Genomic DNA, 19,467 nt, shown 5'->3' with positions numbered 1-19,467 from the left:
AGTAAGGCAAACTGTTGGGCCTGGAGACCTGGTAAGGTTTGCTTCTCTACACCTTGTGGCGTAGCAGATCTGGGAGACAGGACCACACCTAGCACCTTTTTTATATTTATAGTAACCAAAAGAATGTCCTAGCTCCCTAATTCCCACCAGACCAGAAACTCCGAGTCTCAGCAGAGAAAGCCAGAACATTCTGTTCCTGCTGTTAGGAACCTCCCGGCTTTGAGGAGCTGACACAGGCACAACATTCTGGTCAATAAAACTGACATACCTGAGGTAGGGCCCCATCTCTCAGGGCCTCGTAAAGAAGCCCCAGCAGGTTGAGAATGTTCTGCAGAGGCAGGCACTGCTCCTTAGCACCCTCTCTCAGAAGAATAAAGCCTTTAGGTTGCCAGAAAACCTAAAGCAAAATTTCATACTCTAAAACTAGGGAATAAAAAAACATACCACTGAGACACTGAGAAAAATTATCCTTAAACATGTCTGCCTCAGATGAGGTTAAGATTGTTCGTCTGAATATTGTAGAAATCTCCCTGGAGCCCAACACCTGCCCAACCATGGCAGGAAGATATGCAAAAAACAGAAATCTATGGAGATGTAAGGTCAGAGGCCACTGTTAGTCTGCTGCCTAAAGGTGGCAGGGTCCACACAGGTGACCAGCATGAGGAAACACAGGGGACTATTTGCAGTTTCCCACCTGTCCTGAATGTTCCTGGTGACTGAAGACCCTGACAGTGACCCCCAAGAAAACACATCTCTGTCAGTCAAACATTCTCTGTCACCCTGGCCTCCCGGGCCACTCTGGCCACAGTGCACGCCAATGAGTCTGAATAACCAGACACCTAGAGAGAGTAGACCACAAGTGCCATTCCAGCACGGGCAGGCAGCCCTGCAGCCACAGAGATCAGATCCAGATGGGGGATTTGCTTTTTGCATAGGAACCCCCACAGGCAGGTCCATCAGCCTCTGAATACCTGTGGGGGAGCAGGGGAGCATGACAACACAAGGGGGGTCATGGTATGACATCACACCAGGGAGCAGGGTAGCATGACATCACACCAGGGATTGGGGTAGCATGGCATCACACCAGGGATTGGGGTAGCATGGCATCACACCAGGGATTGGGGTAGCATGGCATCACACCAGGGATTGGGGTAGCATGGCATCACACCAGGGATTGGAGTAGCATGGCATCACACCAGGGATTGGGGTAGCATGGCATCACACCAGGGATTGGGGTAGCATGGCATCACACCAGGGATTGGGGTAGCATGACATCACACCAGGGATTGGGGTAGCATGGCATCACACCAGGGATTGGGGTAGCATGGCATCACACCAGGGATTGGGGTAGCATGGCATCACACCAGGGATTGGGGTAGCATGGCATCACACCAGGGATTGGGGTAGCATGGCATCACACCAGGGATTGGGGTAGCATGGCATCACACCAGGGATTGGGGTAGCATGGCATCACACCAGGGGGTGGTGGTAGCATGGCATCACACCAGGGATTGGGGTAGCATGGCATCACACCAGGGATTGGGGTAGCATGGCATCACACCAGGGATTGGGGTAGCATGACATCACACCAGGGATTGGGGTAGCATGGCATCACACCAGGGATTGGGGTAGCATGACATCACACCAGGGATTGGGGTAGCATGGCATCACACCAGGGATTGGGGTAGCATGGCATCACACCAGGGATTGGGGTAGCATGACATCACACCAGGGATTGGGGTAGAATGGCAATCACACCAGTGATTGGGTAGCATGACATCACACAGGGATTGGGGTAGCATGGCATCACACCAGGGATTGGGGGTAGCATGGCATCACACCAGGGATTGGGTAGCATGGCATCACACCAGGATTGGGGTAGCATGGCAATCACACCAGGGATTGGGGTAGCATGACATCACACCAGGGATTGGGTAGCATGGCATCACACCAGGGATTGGGGTAGCATGGCATCACACCAGGGATTGGGGTAGCATGGCATCACACCAGGGATTGGGTAGCATGGCATCACACCAGGGGGTGGTGGTAGCATGGCATCACACCAGGGATTGGGGGTAGCATGGCATCACACCAGGGATTGGGGTAGCATGGCATCACACCAGGGATTGGGTAGCATGACATCACACCAGGGATTGGGTAGCATGGCATCACACCAGGGATTGGGGTAGCATGACATCACACCCAGGGATTGGGGTAGCATGGCATCACACCAGGGATTGGGGTAGCATGACATCACACCAGGGATTGGGGTAGCATGGCATCACACCAGGGATTGGGGTAGCATGGCATCACACCAGGGATTGGGGTAGCATGGCATCACACCAGGGATTGGGGTAAGCATGGCATCACACAGGGATTTGGGGTAGCATGGCATCACACCAGGGATTGGGGTAGGCATGGCATCACACCAGGGATTGGGTAGCATGACTCCACACCAGGGATTGGGGTAGCATGGCATCACACCAGGGATTGGGTAGCATGCATCACACAAGGGATTTGGGTAGCATGACATCACACCAGGGATTGGGGTAGCATGGCATCACACAGGGATTGGGGTAGCATGGCATCCACACCAGGGATTGGGGTAGCATGGACATCACACCAGGGATTGGGGTAGCATGGCACTCACACCAGGGATTGGGGTAGCATGGCATCACACCAGGGATTGGGGTAGCATGGCATCACACCAGGGATGGTGGTAGGCTAGAGAATCACACCAGGGATTGGGGTAGCTGGCATCACACCAGGGATTGGGGTAGCATGGCATCACACCAGGATTGGGTAGCATTGCATCACACCAGGGATTGGGGTAGCATGGCAATCACCCAGGGATTGGGGTAGCAGGCATCACACCAGGGATTGGGGTAGCATTGCATCACACCAGGGATTGGGGTAGCAGGCATACACCAGGGATTGGTGTAGCATGGCATCACCCAGGGATTGGGGGTAGCATGGCATCACCACCAGGGGATGGTGGTGGTAGCATGGCATCCACACCAGGGATTGGGGTAGGCATGGCATCACACCAGTAGCATGGCATCACACCAGGGATTGGGGTAGCATGGCATCACACCAGGGATTGGGGTAGCATGACATCACACCAGGGATTGGGGTAGCATGGCATCACACCAGGATTGGGGTAGCATGACATCACACCAGGGATTGGGGTAGCATGGCATCACACCAGGGATGGGGTAGCATGGCATCACACCAGGGATTGGGGTAGCATGGCATCACACCAGGGATTGGGGTAGCATGGCATCACACCAGGGGGTGGTGGTAGCATGGCATCACACCAGGGATTGGGGTAGCATGGCATCACACCAGGGATTGGGGTAGCATGGCATCACACCAGGGATTGGGGTAGCATGACATCACACCAGGGATTTGGGTAGCATGGCATCACACCAGGGATTGGGGTAGCATGGCATCACACCAGGGATTGGGGTAGCATGACATCACACCAGGATTGGGGTAGCATGGCATCACACCAGGGATTGGGTAGCATGACATCACACCAGGGATTGGGTAGCATGGCATCACACCAGGGATTGGGGTAGCATGACATCACACCAGGGATTGGGGTAGCATGGCATCACACCAGGGATTGGGGTAGCATGGCATCACACCAGGGATTGGGGTAGCATGGCATCACACAGGGGGTGTGGGAGCATGGCATCACACCAGGGATTGGGGTAGCATGGCATCACACCAGGGATTGGGGTAGCATGGCATCACACCAGGGATTGGGTAGCATGGCATCACACCAGGGATTGGGGTAGCATGACATCACACCAGGGATTGGGGTAGCATGGCATCACACCAGGGATTGGGGTAGCATGGCATCACACCAGGGATTGGGGTAGCATGGCATCACACCAGGGGGTGGTGGTAGCATGGCATCACACCAGGGATTGGGGTAGCATGGCATCACACCAGGGATTGGGGTAGCATGGCATCACACCAGGGATTGGGGTAGCATGGCATCACACCAGGGATTGGGGTAGCATGGCATCACACCAGGGATTGGGGTAGCATGACTCACACATGATTGGGGTAGCATGGATCACACCAGGGATTGGGGTAGCATGGCATCACAACCAGGGATTGGGGTAGCATGGCATCACACCAGGGATTGGGGTAGCATGGCAGTCACACCAGGGATTGGGGTAGCATGGCATCACACCAGGGATTGGGGTAGCATGGCATCACACCAGGGATTGGGGTAGCATGGCATCACCCAGGGATTGGGGTAGCATTGCATCACACCAGGGGTGGGGTAGCAATGGCATCACACCAGGGAATGGGGTAGCATGGCATCACACCAGGGGGTGGGGTAGCATGGCATCACACCAGGGATTGGGGTAGCATGGCATCACACCAGGGATTGGGGTAGCATGGCATCACACCAGGGGGTGGTGGTAGCATGGCATCACACCAGGGATTGGGGTAGCATGGCATCACACCAGGGGGTGGTGGTAGCATGGCATCACACTAGTGGCAGGACTGGAGATTATCATGCCAGTGTATATAGAAACTGTGTGGCTAAAGAGTCCTAAAATATTTCCCCTCCTTGAGTGGTGTGTGTGTGTGTGTGTGTGTGTGTGTGTGTGTGTGTGTGTGTGTGAGTTAAACCCGGGGCTTTGTGCATGTTAGGCAAGCACTGTTCGTGTACATCTTCACCCTGGCAGAACTTGAGATTTTGGGTTGTGGCTTCTTTTTTAATTCTTTTGTTTGTTTGTTTTTATCTTTTTATCTTTTTTTAAAAAAACTGTTTTATAGTTTCATACATTTATGTAATAAATTTTAGTCTCTCTCTCTTTCACACACACACACACACACACACGTGCACCCAGACACATACATTCCCCTTTTATCTGCCTGCCAGAGGTAGACACAGCAGCAGAGTGAGGGCATGACTCATCTGTGGCCAGGTGAGGTGACACTCCTCCCTCCTTGTGTGACTAGCGCTTAAAATAATCGGCATAATTAAGTCTAATATTAGAAGACTAGGAGTTAAAGAGAAGACAAGATGTCATTTTTTTGTTTTCTTCCCCAGCTCATGGAGAAAGAACTGCTAAGTAGAAGGGCATTTTGTAGGTCAAGGCCTGCCCTGCAGGACCAAGGGTCCTGGGGAAAGGGTGTCCAAAGATGGACGGGGTCTGGAAGGCGCTGAGTGGGCCATGGGAAAGTGGGCAGGCTGGTGAGTGGGTGAGCGAGTGTGTGTAAGAAGCGCGTGGTGTTTAGAGAATGTGGTCTGGGGAATGCAGAGTGGGGAGAGTAAGGGACAGTGCTCCAGGTGAGAGGTCGCCGGACTTGAGATGTCCAGGCACCCATGTGCAGCCACCTGGCCATACACCTATCCACGGATCCACATGAGCCACTCCAACTGGCAGGATGTCAGGGAGAGTCGGATAAGACTCTGCAGTGAGATGTCAAATGCCACAGAAAGGATACCCGTAACTCGGATGGCCTCTGAGAGGTAGGGACACCTGGGCCCAGAGGTAGACCCTGAGGATGGGCTGAGAGACCCCGTCTCAGTTGTCTAGACGTGGACAACCCAGATTGTGTGCGGCCCAGGCCAACATCTGGTTACCAACCAGCCCTGGGGTCTGTTCCATGCTCGCCCCTCCCCCCCACCCCTCACCCCCTGTCATCTGCCACCAGGGGAAAGGCCAGTGTCTACCCAGTGAGCCATGTCTTCTCTCTGCCTCCCCTCAGGTCTTTTGTTTTTGTTTTTGTTTTAACTAGACAGACTCTGTCTCCATCCTGCTGCACTGAGCAGGAGAGTCGGTGTAGATAGCCCTACTATCTAGAACCTTCTGTGTTCTTTTGGTTTTCTGTTACCCCTCCCTGGCTTCCTTACTTCCCAAGGACAGGAGCCCTTTATACCACCCTTGGCTTTACCGCTAATCTTTTCCAGTCTTTCCAGATAAGAGGCTAAACCATTAAGCCTACCATCCCAGCAAAGGGGAGGGAGCCAGATCCCAGCTGTGGACTTGGCACGAATGTCTTTCAGGTCCCCAGGGGAGCAGGTGTAGGGAGAGCAGGTGAGTCGACTTTTTCATGGCAAGATAAAAAGAGAAAGCACAGCAAGCAGAAAATCACACCGACTAAAAGGACAAGTAGCCAAGCCTGGTGCTGCACTGCTGTCGCCAGGGCATTCGGAAGCTGAGGCAGGGGGTTGTGAGTTTGAGCTAGCCAAGGCTACATAGCCAGACCCTGTCTCAGAAACAAAACAACAATAAAACTTAGGTACCTGAGTTTCAACTGGTAACCACCTTGGGCAAGTCAGGGAAGGCCGTGTATCCTCGTGCCTGTAGCTTCTACAGAAGCATCTCCTGCTCGTAATTAACACTGAATCCCTACAGCACATGTCCCTTCACCGTCTCCATGGTGATGCTTAAGCCCCGGACAGAAGGCATGATCTGGCATATGCTGTCTGTCCCATAGCTCCATGAGTCTTTCTGAGAGCAGTGTGGACTTGGGGATCCCACCTGGCATGGCTGTGGGGCTAGCCTGGCACAGTGGCAGGTGCCCCAGTAGGGCCTGTAAGCTCAAGATCCTTTCTGTGTTCTTTGTTCTTTATATTCCTCTTACCTGGCAATGCAAGTTATGAGGCAATCCAAGCACTGCCTTTAAAAACACTAGCTACCTTAGCCACGGCTAGGAAAAAGGGGAAAAAAAGTGTGTGTGTGTGTGTGTGTGTGTGTGTGTGTGTGTGTGTGTGTGTGTGTGTATTTGTGTGTATAATATATATTTGTGTGTATAATATATATTTGTGTGTAATATATATATATGTGTGTGTGTGTGTGTGTGTGTGTGTGTGTGTGTGTGTGTGTGTGTGTGAGAGAGAGTTCAAGGCCAGCCTAGTCTACATAGTGAGCTCTGGAACAGCATAGAGTTCTAGGACTGTATAGAGAGACCCTGTCTCAAGCAAACAAATCCACATGGATTTGGAGCTGAGGAACTAGCTCAGTTGCTTTCCACAAGACTATGAAGGCCTGAGTCAGAATGACAGCACCCATGGTAAAAACCAAAACCTGGTGTGTAGAAGCCATGGCTGAGGGGGCAGGGGCGGGAGGATCCTTGGGAAATGGTGGTCAGCCAGCCTCACCATATAGTGAACTCCCGATACAGTAAGAACCATTGTCTCCAAAATGAGGCAGAGATAAAGGAACTCAACAGTTGTGACTTGTGTCCTTCACAGATGTGCACACACCCATGCACCTGCATCAGTGTGCACACACACGCACACACACACACATCAGTGTGCGCACGCACATGCATACATCAGCATGTGCACACAGAGTAATGATAAGCAGGAGCCTCATCACCTATCAAGATGAAATTCTTGTCATCCTCGCTGCCATTAGCACTCAAGACTTAGCCCAAGGACAGTGATCACGAGTGTACCCTTGGTGAAGCAGGGGATCAGTTTCCCCTCCCCGTCAGTGAACAATGCATTGGCAGGGAAGTCGGACTCACTACCCGACACCTGTGTCTCCAATCACAAAGGATGCAGCAGCCCTTTGGGGCTTGTCCAGCGGGCCCCTGACCCTTCCAACTTAGCTTGGGAGAGGAACCTCTGGGTCAGGAGCAGGCTGACATTCCTTTCTCCCACAGCTGCCACTCTGGGTACGTGGGCGCGCGCTGCGAGCATGCAGACCTCCTGGCCGTGGTGGCTGCCAGCCAGAAGAAGCAGGCAATCACTGCCTTGGTGGTGGTCTCCATTGTGGCCCTGGCTGTCCTCATTATCACCTGTGTGCTGATCCAGTGAGTATTTGTCACCCCTGAGTTTGTATCCCCCCACCACCGCCACTACCTGCCAGCTCCACCTGAGGCATCGGAAGCATAGCTGCACGAAAGAGCTGCCAGCTTGTTGTGACGTGAGAGTGATTTCAGCTGAGCTAAGAGGGCAGAGTTAATGTCTCTCCACACAGCATCAGGCAAACTGTGCAAATGCCTGGAGCATGGGGTGGCTGCTAGCAGTGGTTCTGAGTTCTTCTAAAAGCCATGTCAAATCAAAGACATGCTTCACCACTGTCCTCGAACCCAGAACCTTCTGAACATTCATGATCTGGCCAGGGGCTGCAGAGAGAGCTGGAAATGGCTCCCACCCCACCCCTTGGACCACAGCAAAAGTGCTTCCTCCCTGCAGAAAGCACTTGACAAATTCTGAAGTTACTCCAGAGACCCCACCCATACTGCCACCCCTCTTTCTCCTCCGCCACTCTCTCACCCCCTGAATTGCATCCTCCATGAAGCAGTGCTGAGCCCCAAGTCGAGGGAGAGAGATTCTAATGGCGTGTCTTATCCTGTTAGCCTGCCGATTGCCACCCCTGGAAATACGATGCTGTATTCCCAGCAGCAGACACCAAGCCGGACTTACTCCCTAGGATGGTTAAATCTAATTCAAAGCACTCAGAGGGTTCCCCCTAGTTTGAAGTGGCACAGGGCGCTCTTGGTCAGTTAAAGGCAGCCTGTCAACACAGTCCACTCAAGACTGGGATTGCAGGAAGCACAAAGGCTATTTCAAAGAGGCTGGGTGTGACAGCAATGCCAGGCTTTTGTTCTCCGAGGCTGGCCAGATTGCACACAGACCAATAAGTGGCTCCGTTCTCGTGAGTTACTGCTGTTGGGACATCTGAGGCATAAGCCCAGTGACACTTCTGAAGGGCCAACTTCCTGAAGCATCATGACCTCCAGCCCCAGGGTCTGTTGGTCCTAGTCTGTTGAAAGGCCATTGATAAACTGGCAGAACTACTCAGCTGTCCCTTTATAGAGACAGCAAGCAGCTAAGTGACTGGCTTGTCCCCTCAGCCTGCAGGGGAAATCTGGAGCCAGTGACCAGGGAGTCTAAAACAGAGCTATAGAAGCAGCATCCATACTTTGCGACAGCCAGCAGGTACTTTGTGGCTGGTCAGTATCTGTCCCTGTCCTCAGTGTCCTGAGGTAGATGATGCTCTGGAAGGCTGAATGGGCATCCAGGGCTGCCCAGCTGGGCTCTCCTGTCAGGTAGGTGCAGCTCAGCCTGTCCCTTCTGTCACCAGCTGCTGCCAGCTCCGCAAACACTGTGAGTGGTGCCGTGCCCTGGTCTGCAGACACGAGAAGCCCAGCGCCCTCCTGAAGGGAAGAACCGCTTGCTGCCACTCTGAGACAGGTACAGGGCGGCTTCCCCCCCTTTTCTTTCTGGGGAGGGGCTACCGTAGGGTGGAGAGAATAGCCACCGTCTTCCAAGTTGGCACAGAGGTGCTGAGACAAAAACAAGAGGGAAGTGGGGGACTGTTTTCTCCTACCACCCCTTACAGGGGACCTGGCCACAGGTGTGGTTGAACTGCAGCCCCGCCACCCCGCCACCCCGCCAGCCCCCACCTGTTACTGGCTGCTGAGAGGAGCCAGTGTCACCTCAAGTCTCTCTCCTAAGCTCCTCTCCCCAGCACAGCTCTGGCACCCCCATTAATTATCCTTTTTTCCTTTTCTGCCAGTGGTCTGAAGATACCAGAGGAAGAATTTGACCAGGTGGCCCATGACAGCCCAACCAGGGAAGGGCTTCTCAGGAACCACCACCACCGGCAGTGCCCAGGCCCCTGGGACATGCTGGCAGACCTTCCTCCCTCAGTGCACAACCGCCTGTTTCGCCTTCTGTCCTTTAAAGGCCTTCAAAACTGTGTGATAACGCTGCCTGCTGGGCTTCCTCAGTGCACCCTAAAGAAGAGGCCAGTGGACCACATTTTAAAGACACGTCGAACAAGAAAGAACCTCAAAAGGCTGGCCTTCTTGCTAACCCACACTCGGCAGGCACTTTGGTTGGTGTCTCCTGCCAGCCATGGATTCCGGGCGGTTTCTTCTCAATGGGCCATCTGCCCCCAGCAGAGATTCCATGGTTAGTGTACAGAATGGACAAGGGGAAACGTATATTGTTATGTGAAGACACGGCGGCCTCCCACGAGCCCTGATATCTCCTCAAGCTGTTTCCAGGTTGTGTGTATTATTTATTAGATGGATAGCAGTTGTCTTTAGTCTCTTAAGTCCACGTCAGGCACCCATGTTAATGACACATGAGCGGCTGGCTGTGAAGTTACACCAAATAGAACCGTCCAGCCCCTTTGATAAAGTAAGGCTGCAGGGAAGGGAGCCTCCCAGAGGCTGTAGAGACAGAATTCAAAGGAGGCAGTGCCCTTTGAGACAGGAAAGTCCCTGTATTCATGCTGTGGCAAAGTTAGCAAGTCCAGCACATAGAAAGCCCCCCACAATGGGAGAAGAGGACAAGAGAGCCTGTGTGGGCACCTCAGGAGGAAGCACACACACACACACACACGCACAGCCAGCTCATGACTAAGTGGATTAGCTTCCTCGTGCGCCCAGCTCCGGCGTTAATAGTGAGCTGTGGGCCAAATCCACGAAGGGGACCAGCCTTTTATTTTCCATGCTGTTGCCTTGGGTTTTGCTTTATTTTTAAACAGGGGAAATTTAATTTTCAAGCATTAGGAGAAATATCCCACCGTTTTGGTTTGGTTTGGTCTCCCCTCCCCCACCCCCTTTCAGAATGTTGGTATTATTAACGAAATTGCTACCAAGCCTCTCTACTCTCCTCTCCTCGAGAGAAGGAGACGTGCTCCCTGAGGGTGCTCTGACCCATTGGGCCCACCCTCATCCCTAGGCTGCTCCATACTGTCAGGAGACAGGATGACAGTAAATGCATACATAAAGCTGCTTACTGAGGAGGCCGGCCTCAGAAGTGAAAAGTCCGCCTTGCCCCACCCTCTAACTTAACGCACTGGGAGAAGGGCATTTGACAAACCAAACTGGTTTGAAGTTTCTGTCAGGAAGTTCCACCTCGTCCTCATTCTTCATCATCGGTCCACTTCCTTCTACGAATTTTCCCCTTCTCATCTGACCTAGGCACTGGTCTGCCCCATGTCTTAACCCTGGCCGTCTTTATCCACAATGCCTGAAGCCCCAAGAAAAGAAAGTGGGCCTGTTCAGTGCTGTCCCCTAACTACTTAGCTGACACAGCTCCAGGCAGAAGTCACCAGTTTGGTTATTATTATTTTGGCTTGGTGTTTTATTTTGTTGTTTTGTTTTGTGAGACAAGGTCTTGCTGTGTGGCCCAGGCTGGCCTTAAACCCAAGACCCTCCTGCTCCAGTCTCCCAAGGCCTGGCCTTCAGGTGTGTACTACTGTACTCGGCAGAGTTTTTTTTGATTATTAAAGAAAATAGGTTAAGTTTATTTTCCTTGGGTCATATGTGTGTGGGTCAAGGCCAAGTGTAGCCTGCTGTTTGGAGACCAAACACAATGGCACCAGACTTTAGACTTCTATTGTTTCTATTGGTCCCAGTGCTCCCAGCAGACCCTGCCTCAAGTTCTGGCTCACAACTGGGGGGGGGGGGGGGGATGGAGGGAAACACATGCACAAATGGAGGCTCAAGGCTTGTTTTAATTTTGCTCACATTGTTAGCCTCCGAGGGCAGATCTTTTCTGGTCTGTTAGAAGGTCCTGGATGTCTGACTGCTTTTAAAAAGTTTGAGGCGATATCAACATATTACTGGGAACTTCTTCACCTAATGTCCCATCCTTAAAGGTGTGACCATCCAAGACTCAGCAGAGGGGGAAAAAAAAAACAGGACAAACTCAGGATAGTGAAGGCAGAGGACCCTCAGGGGCACCTCAGCTTTAGTGTCTGCACATTGCAGTTTAAAGTTCAGCCAGACACAGCAGCCAGTACCACACCTCAGGGCCTGTCCACAGATGCAGCCAGCCCAAATGCCCTCTAGAAGTGCCTTCCCCACCACGCCCCTTGCAAAACAACAGATCTGAGAGTCAGAAGCTGAAACCAGACTGAAGCAAGTCTGGATGGATGCGGTCCTGGCCCCCGCATACGACATCCTTTCTTCTTTGGTGACTTTGATTTTGGAAGACAGACAAATCCTTCTCGTGCCATCTCACAGCAGATGTGGGCCTGGTTAGCTGTGCCAGTGTCCTCTTGTCAGCTCACACTGCACACCCCACAGCGCCTTCCTGTCAATTCACACTGCACACCCCACAGCGCCTTCCTGTCAGCTCACACTGCACACCCCACAGCGCCTTCCTGTCAGTTCACACTGCACACGCCACAGCGCCCTCCTGTCAGTTCACACTGCACACGCCACAGCGCCTTCCTGTCAGTTCACACTGCACACCCCACAGCGCCTTCCTGACAGTTCACACTGCACTCCATACAGCGCCCTCCTGTCAGTTCACACTGCACACCCCACAGCGCCTTCCTGACAGTTCACACTGCACACCCCACAGCGCCTTCCTGACAGTTCACACTGCACTCCATACAGCGCCCTCCTGTCAGTTCACACTGCACTCCATACAGCGCCCTCCTGTCAGTTCACACTGCGCTTCCTGGCCCTCTCTTGATGTTCAGCACAGCTATAAATAAGTTGCACTCCTTAGCAGCCACACAAGGCAGTGGCACAGCACTTCCAGCGACTCGAGAGACTATGAACATCCCTGCTGAATGAATTGAAATTAATTCCAGGGACGCCGAGATAGCTTAGTAGGTAAAGGCACTTACCAGCAACTCTGAGACCCTGAGTTCAATCCCTGGAACCCACATGGGAGAGGGAGAGAGCCAACTTGCCCAAGGTGTCTTCTGTTCTCCACAAATACACAACACACACACACACACACACTATCTAATTTTTAAAAATAAAAATGATTTCTAGAAAGACCTCCACACCTGAAGCTATAACTTTAAACCTACCACGGGACATATCTTCTCCATAGAAAAATATAATGACCACTCCAATCTGAAAGACAGATTCCAGGTGGACATACATGGACCCAAACCATGAGTCGGTTTGCTGTGTATCCCAGACAAGGGTGGGAGCTACAGTCCCAAGGTCCCTTTTCTCCCACAAAAAGGCGGTGGAGAAGGAGGCAGGGTTGGTGCCCACTCACTCACACTGGTGAGGGAGGAGGCTGTGTCTCTGAGTCTCAGATGGTGGATTGTTCTCTGCAGGCACAGAAAGTGGCCTGAATCCCCAGGCCAGGTTTCCCAGTGCCTGAGAGCCACTGGATGGACCAGCAACATTCTAACACTGCCTACAGGCCCCAGTTGTGTGTGGGTTCTAAGCTTATGTCTCTCCCAGGGCCAAGAGGAGGCCACACTAACACAGGGTTTCACTCTATAGCCCCGGCCAGCCTTGTACCCATGATCCCCTGCCTCAGCCTCCTGGGTTACAGGTGTGTGCTGCCATGCCTGGCTTACATTTGTTTTTAATGTTCTTGTGTAAGATGTATTCCCTGAAGCCATTCATCGATCTTTCTCAAAGACACAGTGTTGTACACACACATGTGCACGTGGGCACACACGTGTACCCATGGGCACACACAGAGTACTGGAAAACAACTCCTCTCCACAGTGTGATTACTTTATTATAAGGAACCTGATGCTGTTTTTAGAACTCATCAGTCTGATTTCTGTATATGATGCACTGAAGGTTAAATATGTGATGTTTTAATTTATTTTATGTGGTAAGTTAATTTTGATTTCTGTAATGTATTAATGTGATTAGAAGCTTTTTTCCTTAATATCTGAATTATACTTAAAGAGTAGTGAGGAATATAAGATACTGTTATGTTTTTCAGAAATGTGTATTGTTACTCAATTGTATTGTACTGTTTGAAAGGATGAAGGAATGAACTTTTTTTTTTTCCTAAATGCCAAGACTGATGTTTTTCTTTAATGTGGCTAAAACCAAATTTTCTTTGCAAATGTGAATGAAAAAGATGTATAGGGGGATTTTTCTTTTATTTTTTAGATTTATTTTTATTCTTAACTATGTGTATTTGTTCACGTGTGTCTATGTATGGGTATGTGCACATGAGTGCAGTTGCTCTCCATGGCCAGAAGAGGGCATTAGATCCCCTGAATCTACAAACTAAGCTGCCTTACATGGGTGCTGAGTACCCAGTTCAGATCTTTTGAGAGAGCAGCAAATAATCTTAAGCTCTAAATGATCCTTGTAGGAATCCTAAACCTGACTGTACTGGACCCCTATCTGCATAAAGAAATGAGTTCTTCCTAACACCCAGAGGAAAACAATGGCCCTTCGTCCAGCACAGAGAGGAACTGAGACCTGGCTTGGGAGACATAATGGCATGCAGAAAATGCCCCTGGGTTGTTTCCTGACAGCAGTCCTAGAAACCATGAGATTTTAAGGTAGGGTGTGGTCTATGTATAAAATTCCCTAGAACTGTTAGGAATGCAGAGCTTGGGACACAACCTACTAAACTCTAGGGGTCCACTCCTCCTCCTCTGATAGCCTGGTCCTGGCTGGGAACTGCTGTGCTGAGGAGCCTAGGAAGGTTTTTGTGTGGTATTGTCTTTAGGGAAAGCTTTGCAGAGTCCTGCTGAGCAGGGAGACTCAGTCACCCTGTGGGGCATGTTCTGGTTTCCGTCCTGTTGTGATACAAAGCAGCTTACAGGAGAAAAGGGCTTCCTCCGCTTCCGAATCACAGCCCATCACTGAGCGGTGGTCGAGCAGGGACTTGGAGCGGCTTTCACATGGCAGTCAAGAGCAGAGAGGAGCTGGGCAGTGGGGGCGCACGCCTCTAACCCCAGCACTCAGGAGGCAGAGGAAGGAAGAATTCAGTGAGTTCAGAGCCAGCCTGGTCTACATACCAAGCTCCAGGACTCCAGGATAGCCAGGACTCTAAAAAGAGACCTTGTCTCAAAAAGCCAGGGGGTAGAGGGAGGGCGGGAAATAGAGCAGAGAGGAACACAAAGCTGCCTCTTGCCTCGAGATGCTTCTGCACGGCTGCCTTACTTCACTCTTGCACAATTCAGGGCCGGCCTTGGTGCCACCCACATCCAGGGTGAATGGGTCTTCTCAAGGAACAAACAAGACAATCCCCTACAGACATGCCACTGGCCAGTCTGACCCAGACAACTCCTCCTTAGGACTCTCTTCCCAAGTGATTTTAAGTTGTGTCAAGTTGACAGTTAAAAACTAACCAGCAGAGAGCTGCAGTGCACAGCAGCCCAAATACCAAGGCTACATCTCCTTGGATCCTTCCTGAACAGCCTGGTAGAAAGGGTGCAGGGGCCTATCTATCTCTCATATGCTCCATCCCTTGGTACCCACTGTCAGTCTTGGATTGCAAGGAATACTTCTAGAACTGTCCACCCAGTCCCTGTAAATCTTTAGCAACCCTCTCTCTAGTTCACGGTGTGGCGTGTACAGGCTCAGAGGCTCACAGCCAGGGAGCAGGAGTCAAAGACTTGCTGAGTGACATGGAATCTTGCTTCAGGCGCTTTTCAGTGAGAGGCCGAGCTACGGAGGTCCCTGTGTGTGGGGGTTCCAGGGGCTACTCCCTAGATCAACCGACCTTGGAGAAAGATGGATGCTCCAACAAGGAAAGCCATGCTCTGCACAAATGGACCACAGCTTTACAGGAATTTTACTCTTGGGCATAAAAATAAATTGAGTTTTGTTCTGAGATGGAAATGGAGGGCAGCCTCTTTGCAAGAACACTGGGGCTGATGAACACTTCACACCCAGGTGTGCAAATGAATGCTTCACACCCAGGTGGGCAGGTGAACACTTCACACCCAGGTGTGCAAGTGAACGCTTCACACCCAGGTGGGCAGGTGAACACTTCACACCCAGGTGGGCAGGTGAATGCTTCACACCCAGGTGGGCAGGTGAACACTTCACACCCAGGTGTGCAGATGCCCCAGAACTGCAAGAGTCCTGCTGCTACCTGCACCCTCTGCCTCAAGTCCTGCAGGAAGCCCCCAGGGAGAGAGGGGAGCTGGGGCACTGCCCAAGACCATGCACTGCTAGCATATGACACCTGGCAGGGCAGGATTGTGGAAATGTGGGTGTCAGCACAGCAGCAGCAAAAACGCCAGAACAAAGACAGAATGGCCTTTCCACCTGTGCTGTGCCCAGCCCCCACCAGGGCACAGGGCTTCTGGATGCCTGTCAGGAAGGGGACGCAGAGGCCAATCCTAGGCGTGCGTCCAGCCCCGCTTCTCCTCAGCTTGTCACCCTGGAGCCTTGCTGCTCACTCTGAGCCTCCCATGCTATCCGTTCTGTTCCCCAGCTGAGCTAGAACAGTCTGCGTGCACAGTCCGGTTCTTGGAATGAAAACCTAAATGTCTTGAGTATGTGCTCCAACTCAAGCTCCCAGCCTCTGCTGACCCTCAAGGGGAATGAAGGCATGGGGGAGGGGTGTCAGGAAAAGGTGATAGAGCCCGGGACCTGTAGGGCCACATGACACAGATGATGGTGTCATTATGTCACATGTGAAAGTGGTGACGGGACTGAGGAGATGGTTCAGTGGGTGAAGCCCTTGCCACACAAGTGTGAAGACACAAGTGCAAACACTAAGAACCCACATAAAGCCAGGTTAAACATCTGTAATCTCACTACTCCTAAATGAGATGCCGGTAGAACCAGAAGAAACTCTGGAAGCTCACAGGCCAGGGAGCCTGATGTGTGAGGTGGCATGACCGAACACATATCACACACGCAAACACACATGCACATACATATGCATGCACACACACACACATATACACATGCATGCATATACACACATGCATACATGGACACATAATTATAGACATGCACATATAGACACACACACACATATATACATACATGTGTGGAGACATACATATACACATGTGCACACATATATGCATGTGTGCGCACATACACACATGCATGGACACACATACTTACAGGCACATGCATGCACATGCATGCACATATACACATACATGTGTGGATCTGCGGCTTTAAAGATCCCCAAGTGAGTATGACTGGCTAGCCAAGTAGACAGGGCTTCATTACCGCTGCTCCCAGGCCTTACTTCAGTGCAAACTCTGGTGCATCCTGGGAGATTTCCAGGATGGAAAATGTGAAAGACTGGACTCCGGCAGAGGCAGTTAACCTTCCATTTCAATGCCGTGGCTTTTAGTTGGTCTCTGAGAAGACACAACCCACCTCAAAAGCATTTGGACTGTGTCTAGAGGTTTCCTTGAAGGTCTACTTAAAACACTGATGTATGAGGGAAGGCAAATCTCAAAATCTGGTCCAACAACTTTCACAAAACCACTCCTTTTTTTTTTTTTTTTTAGACAGAGTTTCCCTGTATTCCGGTAGGCCTAGGGCTTACTGTGCAAACCAGGCCAGCCTTCAGCTCATTAGAGATCTATGTGCCTCTGTCTGCTGGGTGCCTGGATTAAAGTAGTGGCCTGCCGTGTTGGACCAGTTAATCCTTCCTTTTTCTCTCTCTCTCTCCTCTCATATATTGTGGTGTCCCGACCACAGTTTCCCCTCCCATCCTCCCCTCTCCTCCCCCCCCACCCCTCGCCCAGAGTCACTCTTCCTCTCTTTCCCTTCAGAAAAGTCCAGGCCCACCCCACCCCCCCGGGGACACCAGCCAAGCATGGTGTACCAGACTACAGCCCAGTCACTGTGAAACCGAGAACACTTCCAAGATAGCATCTCTCACTGGTAAAATTTAATTCTCTAAAACAGATAAAGTGAAGCTAGAAACTGATTCTATGAATTTAACTGACTACAACAGTAACATTAGTAACAGCGACTTACTGTTTTTTTCCAACTGTAATGCAGAGATGTCAAATAGAAGGTGATTCAACTATTAAAATATTATCAGGGATCTTATGGGATAGCGCAGTGGCTTAAGGCCCTTCACCAAACCTGACAGCCTGGGCATGGTCCTTGGTAGAAGGAAAGGAAGCCGACGCCTACAGCCTGTCTTCTGCTTCCATTCTTTTGCCATGGTGTGCAACACACACACACACACACAAAATACTTACAGAAAAATTACATACAGTCCTCCTAATGGAAAAGATACGGTCTCTATTGTTTCTAATAATTGGTTACTATTCCAACTGTGGCTAGGATGTAAGCTAAGACACCTGCTATAATTTTAGGCTGTGGCTGCTCTGCCCTGGGCATGGCTGGACTTGCCTCTAACCACACGGCTCTATCTCTCTTTTCTGTTTATGTTCTTTATCCACTCTGTAACTGTTTTATGCTTGGAATATAGTCATCGTCCATTCTGTGTGGGATTGCTTCCCAGGGAACAAAGAGAACAAAGACTTTTGGGCCTTAATTCACTACTGGACTCCCCAGGGCTAAAATTAGTATCTACCATGTCAACTACCTAATAAATATTTCTGGAGTGAAAAGGAAAAAGAAAAGGTGAATAGGGGCTGGAGAGGTTGCTCAGTGGATAAGGGCGCTGGCTATTTTTCCCAGCTCAGTTCCTAGTACCCACATGGTGGCTCGTGACTGTCTATAATTCCACCTCAAGGCTATCCAATTTCTTCTTCTTAGCATTTGCACACAAGTGTACATATGTGTATATAGACACACACATAAATAAAAATAAATCTCAAGAAGAGATGAATAACTTTGGTCAAGCAAAAGGCCAGTGACAGGTGTCCATTCACTTAGCTTCTATTCAGCATTTAATGAAAAGTCTGGTCAGATAAATTAGGCAAGAAAAAAATATCACCACTAGCCATCTTCAGTCAGAAGTTACAATCAAAATCCGAACATTAGCTGGCTGAAGCTCAGAAGTAAAATCTTCCCTGTTAATTAAATTAACTAAAGAACAAACAAAATAACTGAATATCCAACTCAATAATTTATTAAAAAGAACCAACCAACCATCTAGAGAAAGAAGAAAAAAATAAAACAAAAGAAAAAGTGAGGAAACTGGAAAAGCATTTGAACTGATAACTCAAGAGCTCTTTCTTTGAGAAAAACAAAAAACAAAACCAACAGCAACAACAAAACCCTTTTGATTCTAGGGTCAACCAGATGGCTCAGTGGGTGAAAACTTTCCCCATTGGGCCTGAGAGCCTGCATTTGATCCCAGGTCCCCATATAGTGGGAGGAGAGATTCGCTTCTGCAAATTGTCCCCTGACTATCGCCCAACATGCATGTTTGTGCACAGACACACACAATGCACATAAATAAAGGAAACATTACAAGAAAAGCCCATCAAACCCAAATGGGAAAGGAATAAAACAAAAGATCCCCCAAACTCAGGACTGGAAATGATAGGTTTCCAATCACTTGAGAGACACAGCTCTACTCATGATTTCTAGATCCTCACAAAATGGCTGACTCACCACCAAAAAACGAAAGTCACGAAAAGTATTTCCACAACAAGCAGAGACTTTAAGTAAATGAGAGGCCATTCTGTCTAAGGCACATGTCTCTCACAGTCCCCTTCGGTGGACATCAGGTCCACGTTAGCTCACCCGAGACCCTGCTTTTATGTCTCTCCTTCTCGCTGGCTCATGATGACGATCAAGCAAAGGATTAAAGTCAAGAATTTATATGGAACTCAAAATACCTTGCAACAATAAAAAAACCTAAACCATTTAACTTTAAGA

The 19,467-nt window shown here is 50.4% G+C and overlaps 1 protein-coding gene across 1 annotated transcript in view; it reads left to right on the top strand.

The window, feature by feature from the left end:
- Positions 1-9,782, top strand: part of Tgfa (transforming growth factor alpha) — a 136,115-nt gene extending 126,333 nt beyond the window's left edge. The window contains exons 5-7 of the mRNA XM_051154664.1: positions 7,648-7,797; positions 9,075-9,184; positions 9,510-9,782. Of these exons, the coding sequence (XP_051010621.1) occupies positions 7,648-7,797; positions 9,075-9,184; positions 9,510-9,517 (268 nt within the window). The 3' untranslated portion in view covers positions 9,518-9,782. The remainder of the gene's footprint in view (positions 1-7,647; positions 7,798-9,074; positions 9,185-9,509) is intronic.
- Positions 9,783-19,467: the final 9,685 nt, after the last annotated feature.

Source organism: Acomys russatus, chromosome 13 (genome assembly GCF_903995435.1).
Source record: "Acomys russatus chromosome 13, mAcoRus1.1, whole genome shotgun sequence".
NCBI lineage: Eukaryota > Metazoa > Chordata > Mammalia > Rodentia > Muridae > Acomys > Acomys russatus.
The sequence above is the reverse complement of the archived record's forward strand: the minus strand, read 5'-3'. Positions and strand labels throughout refer to the sequence as shown.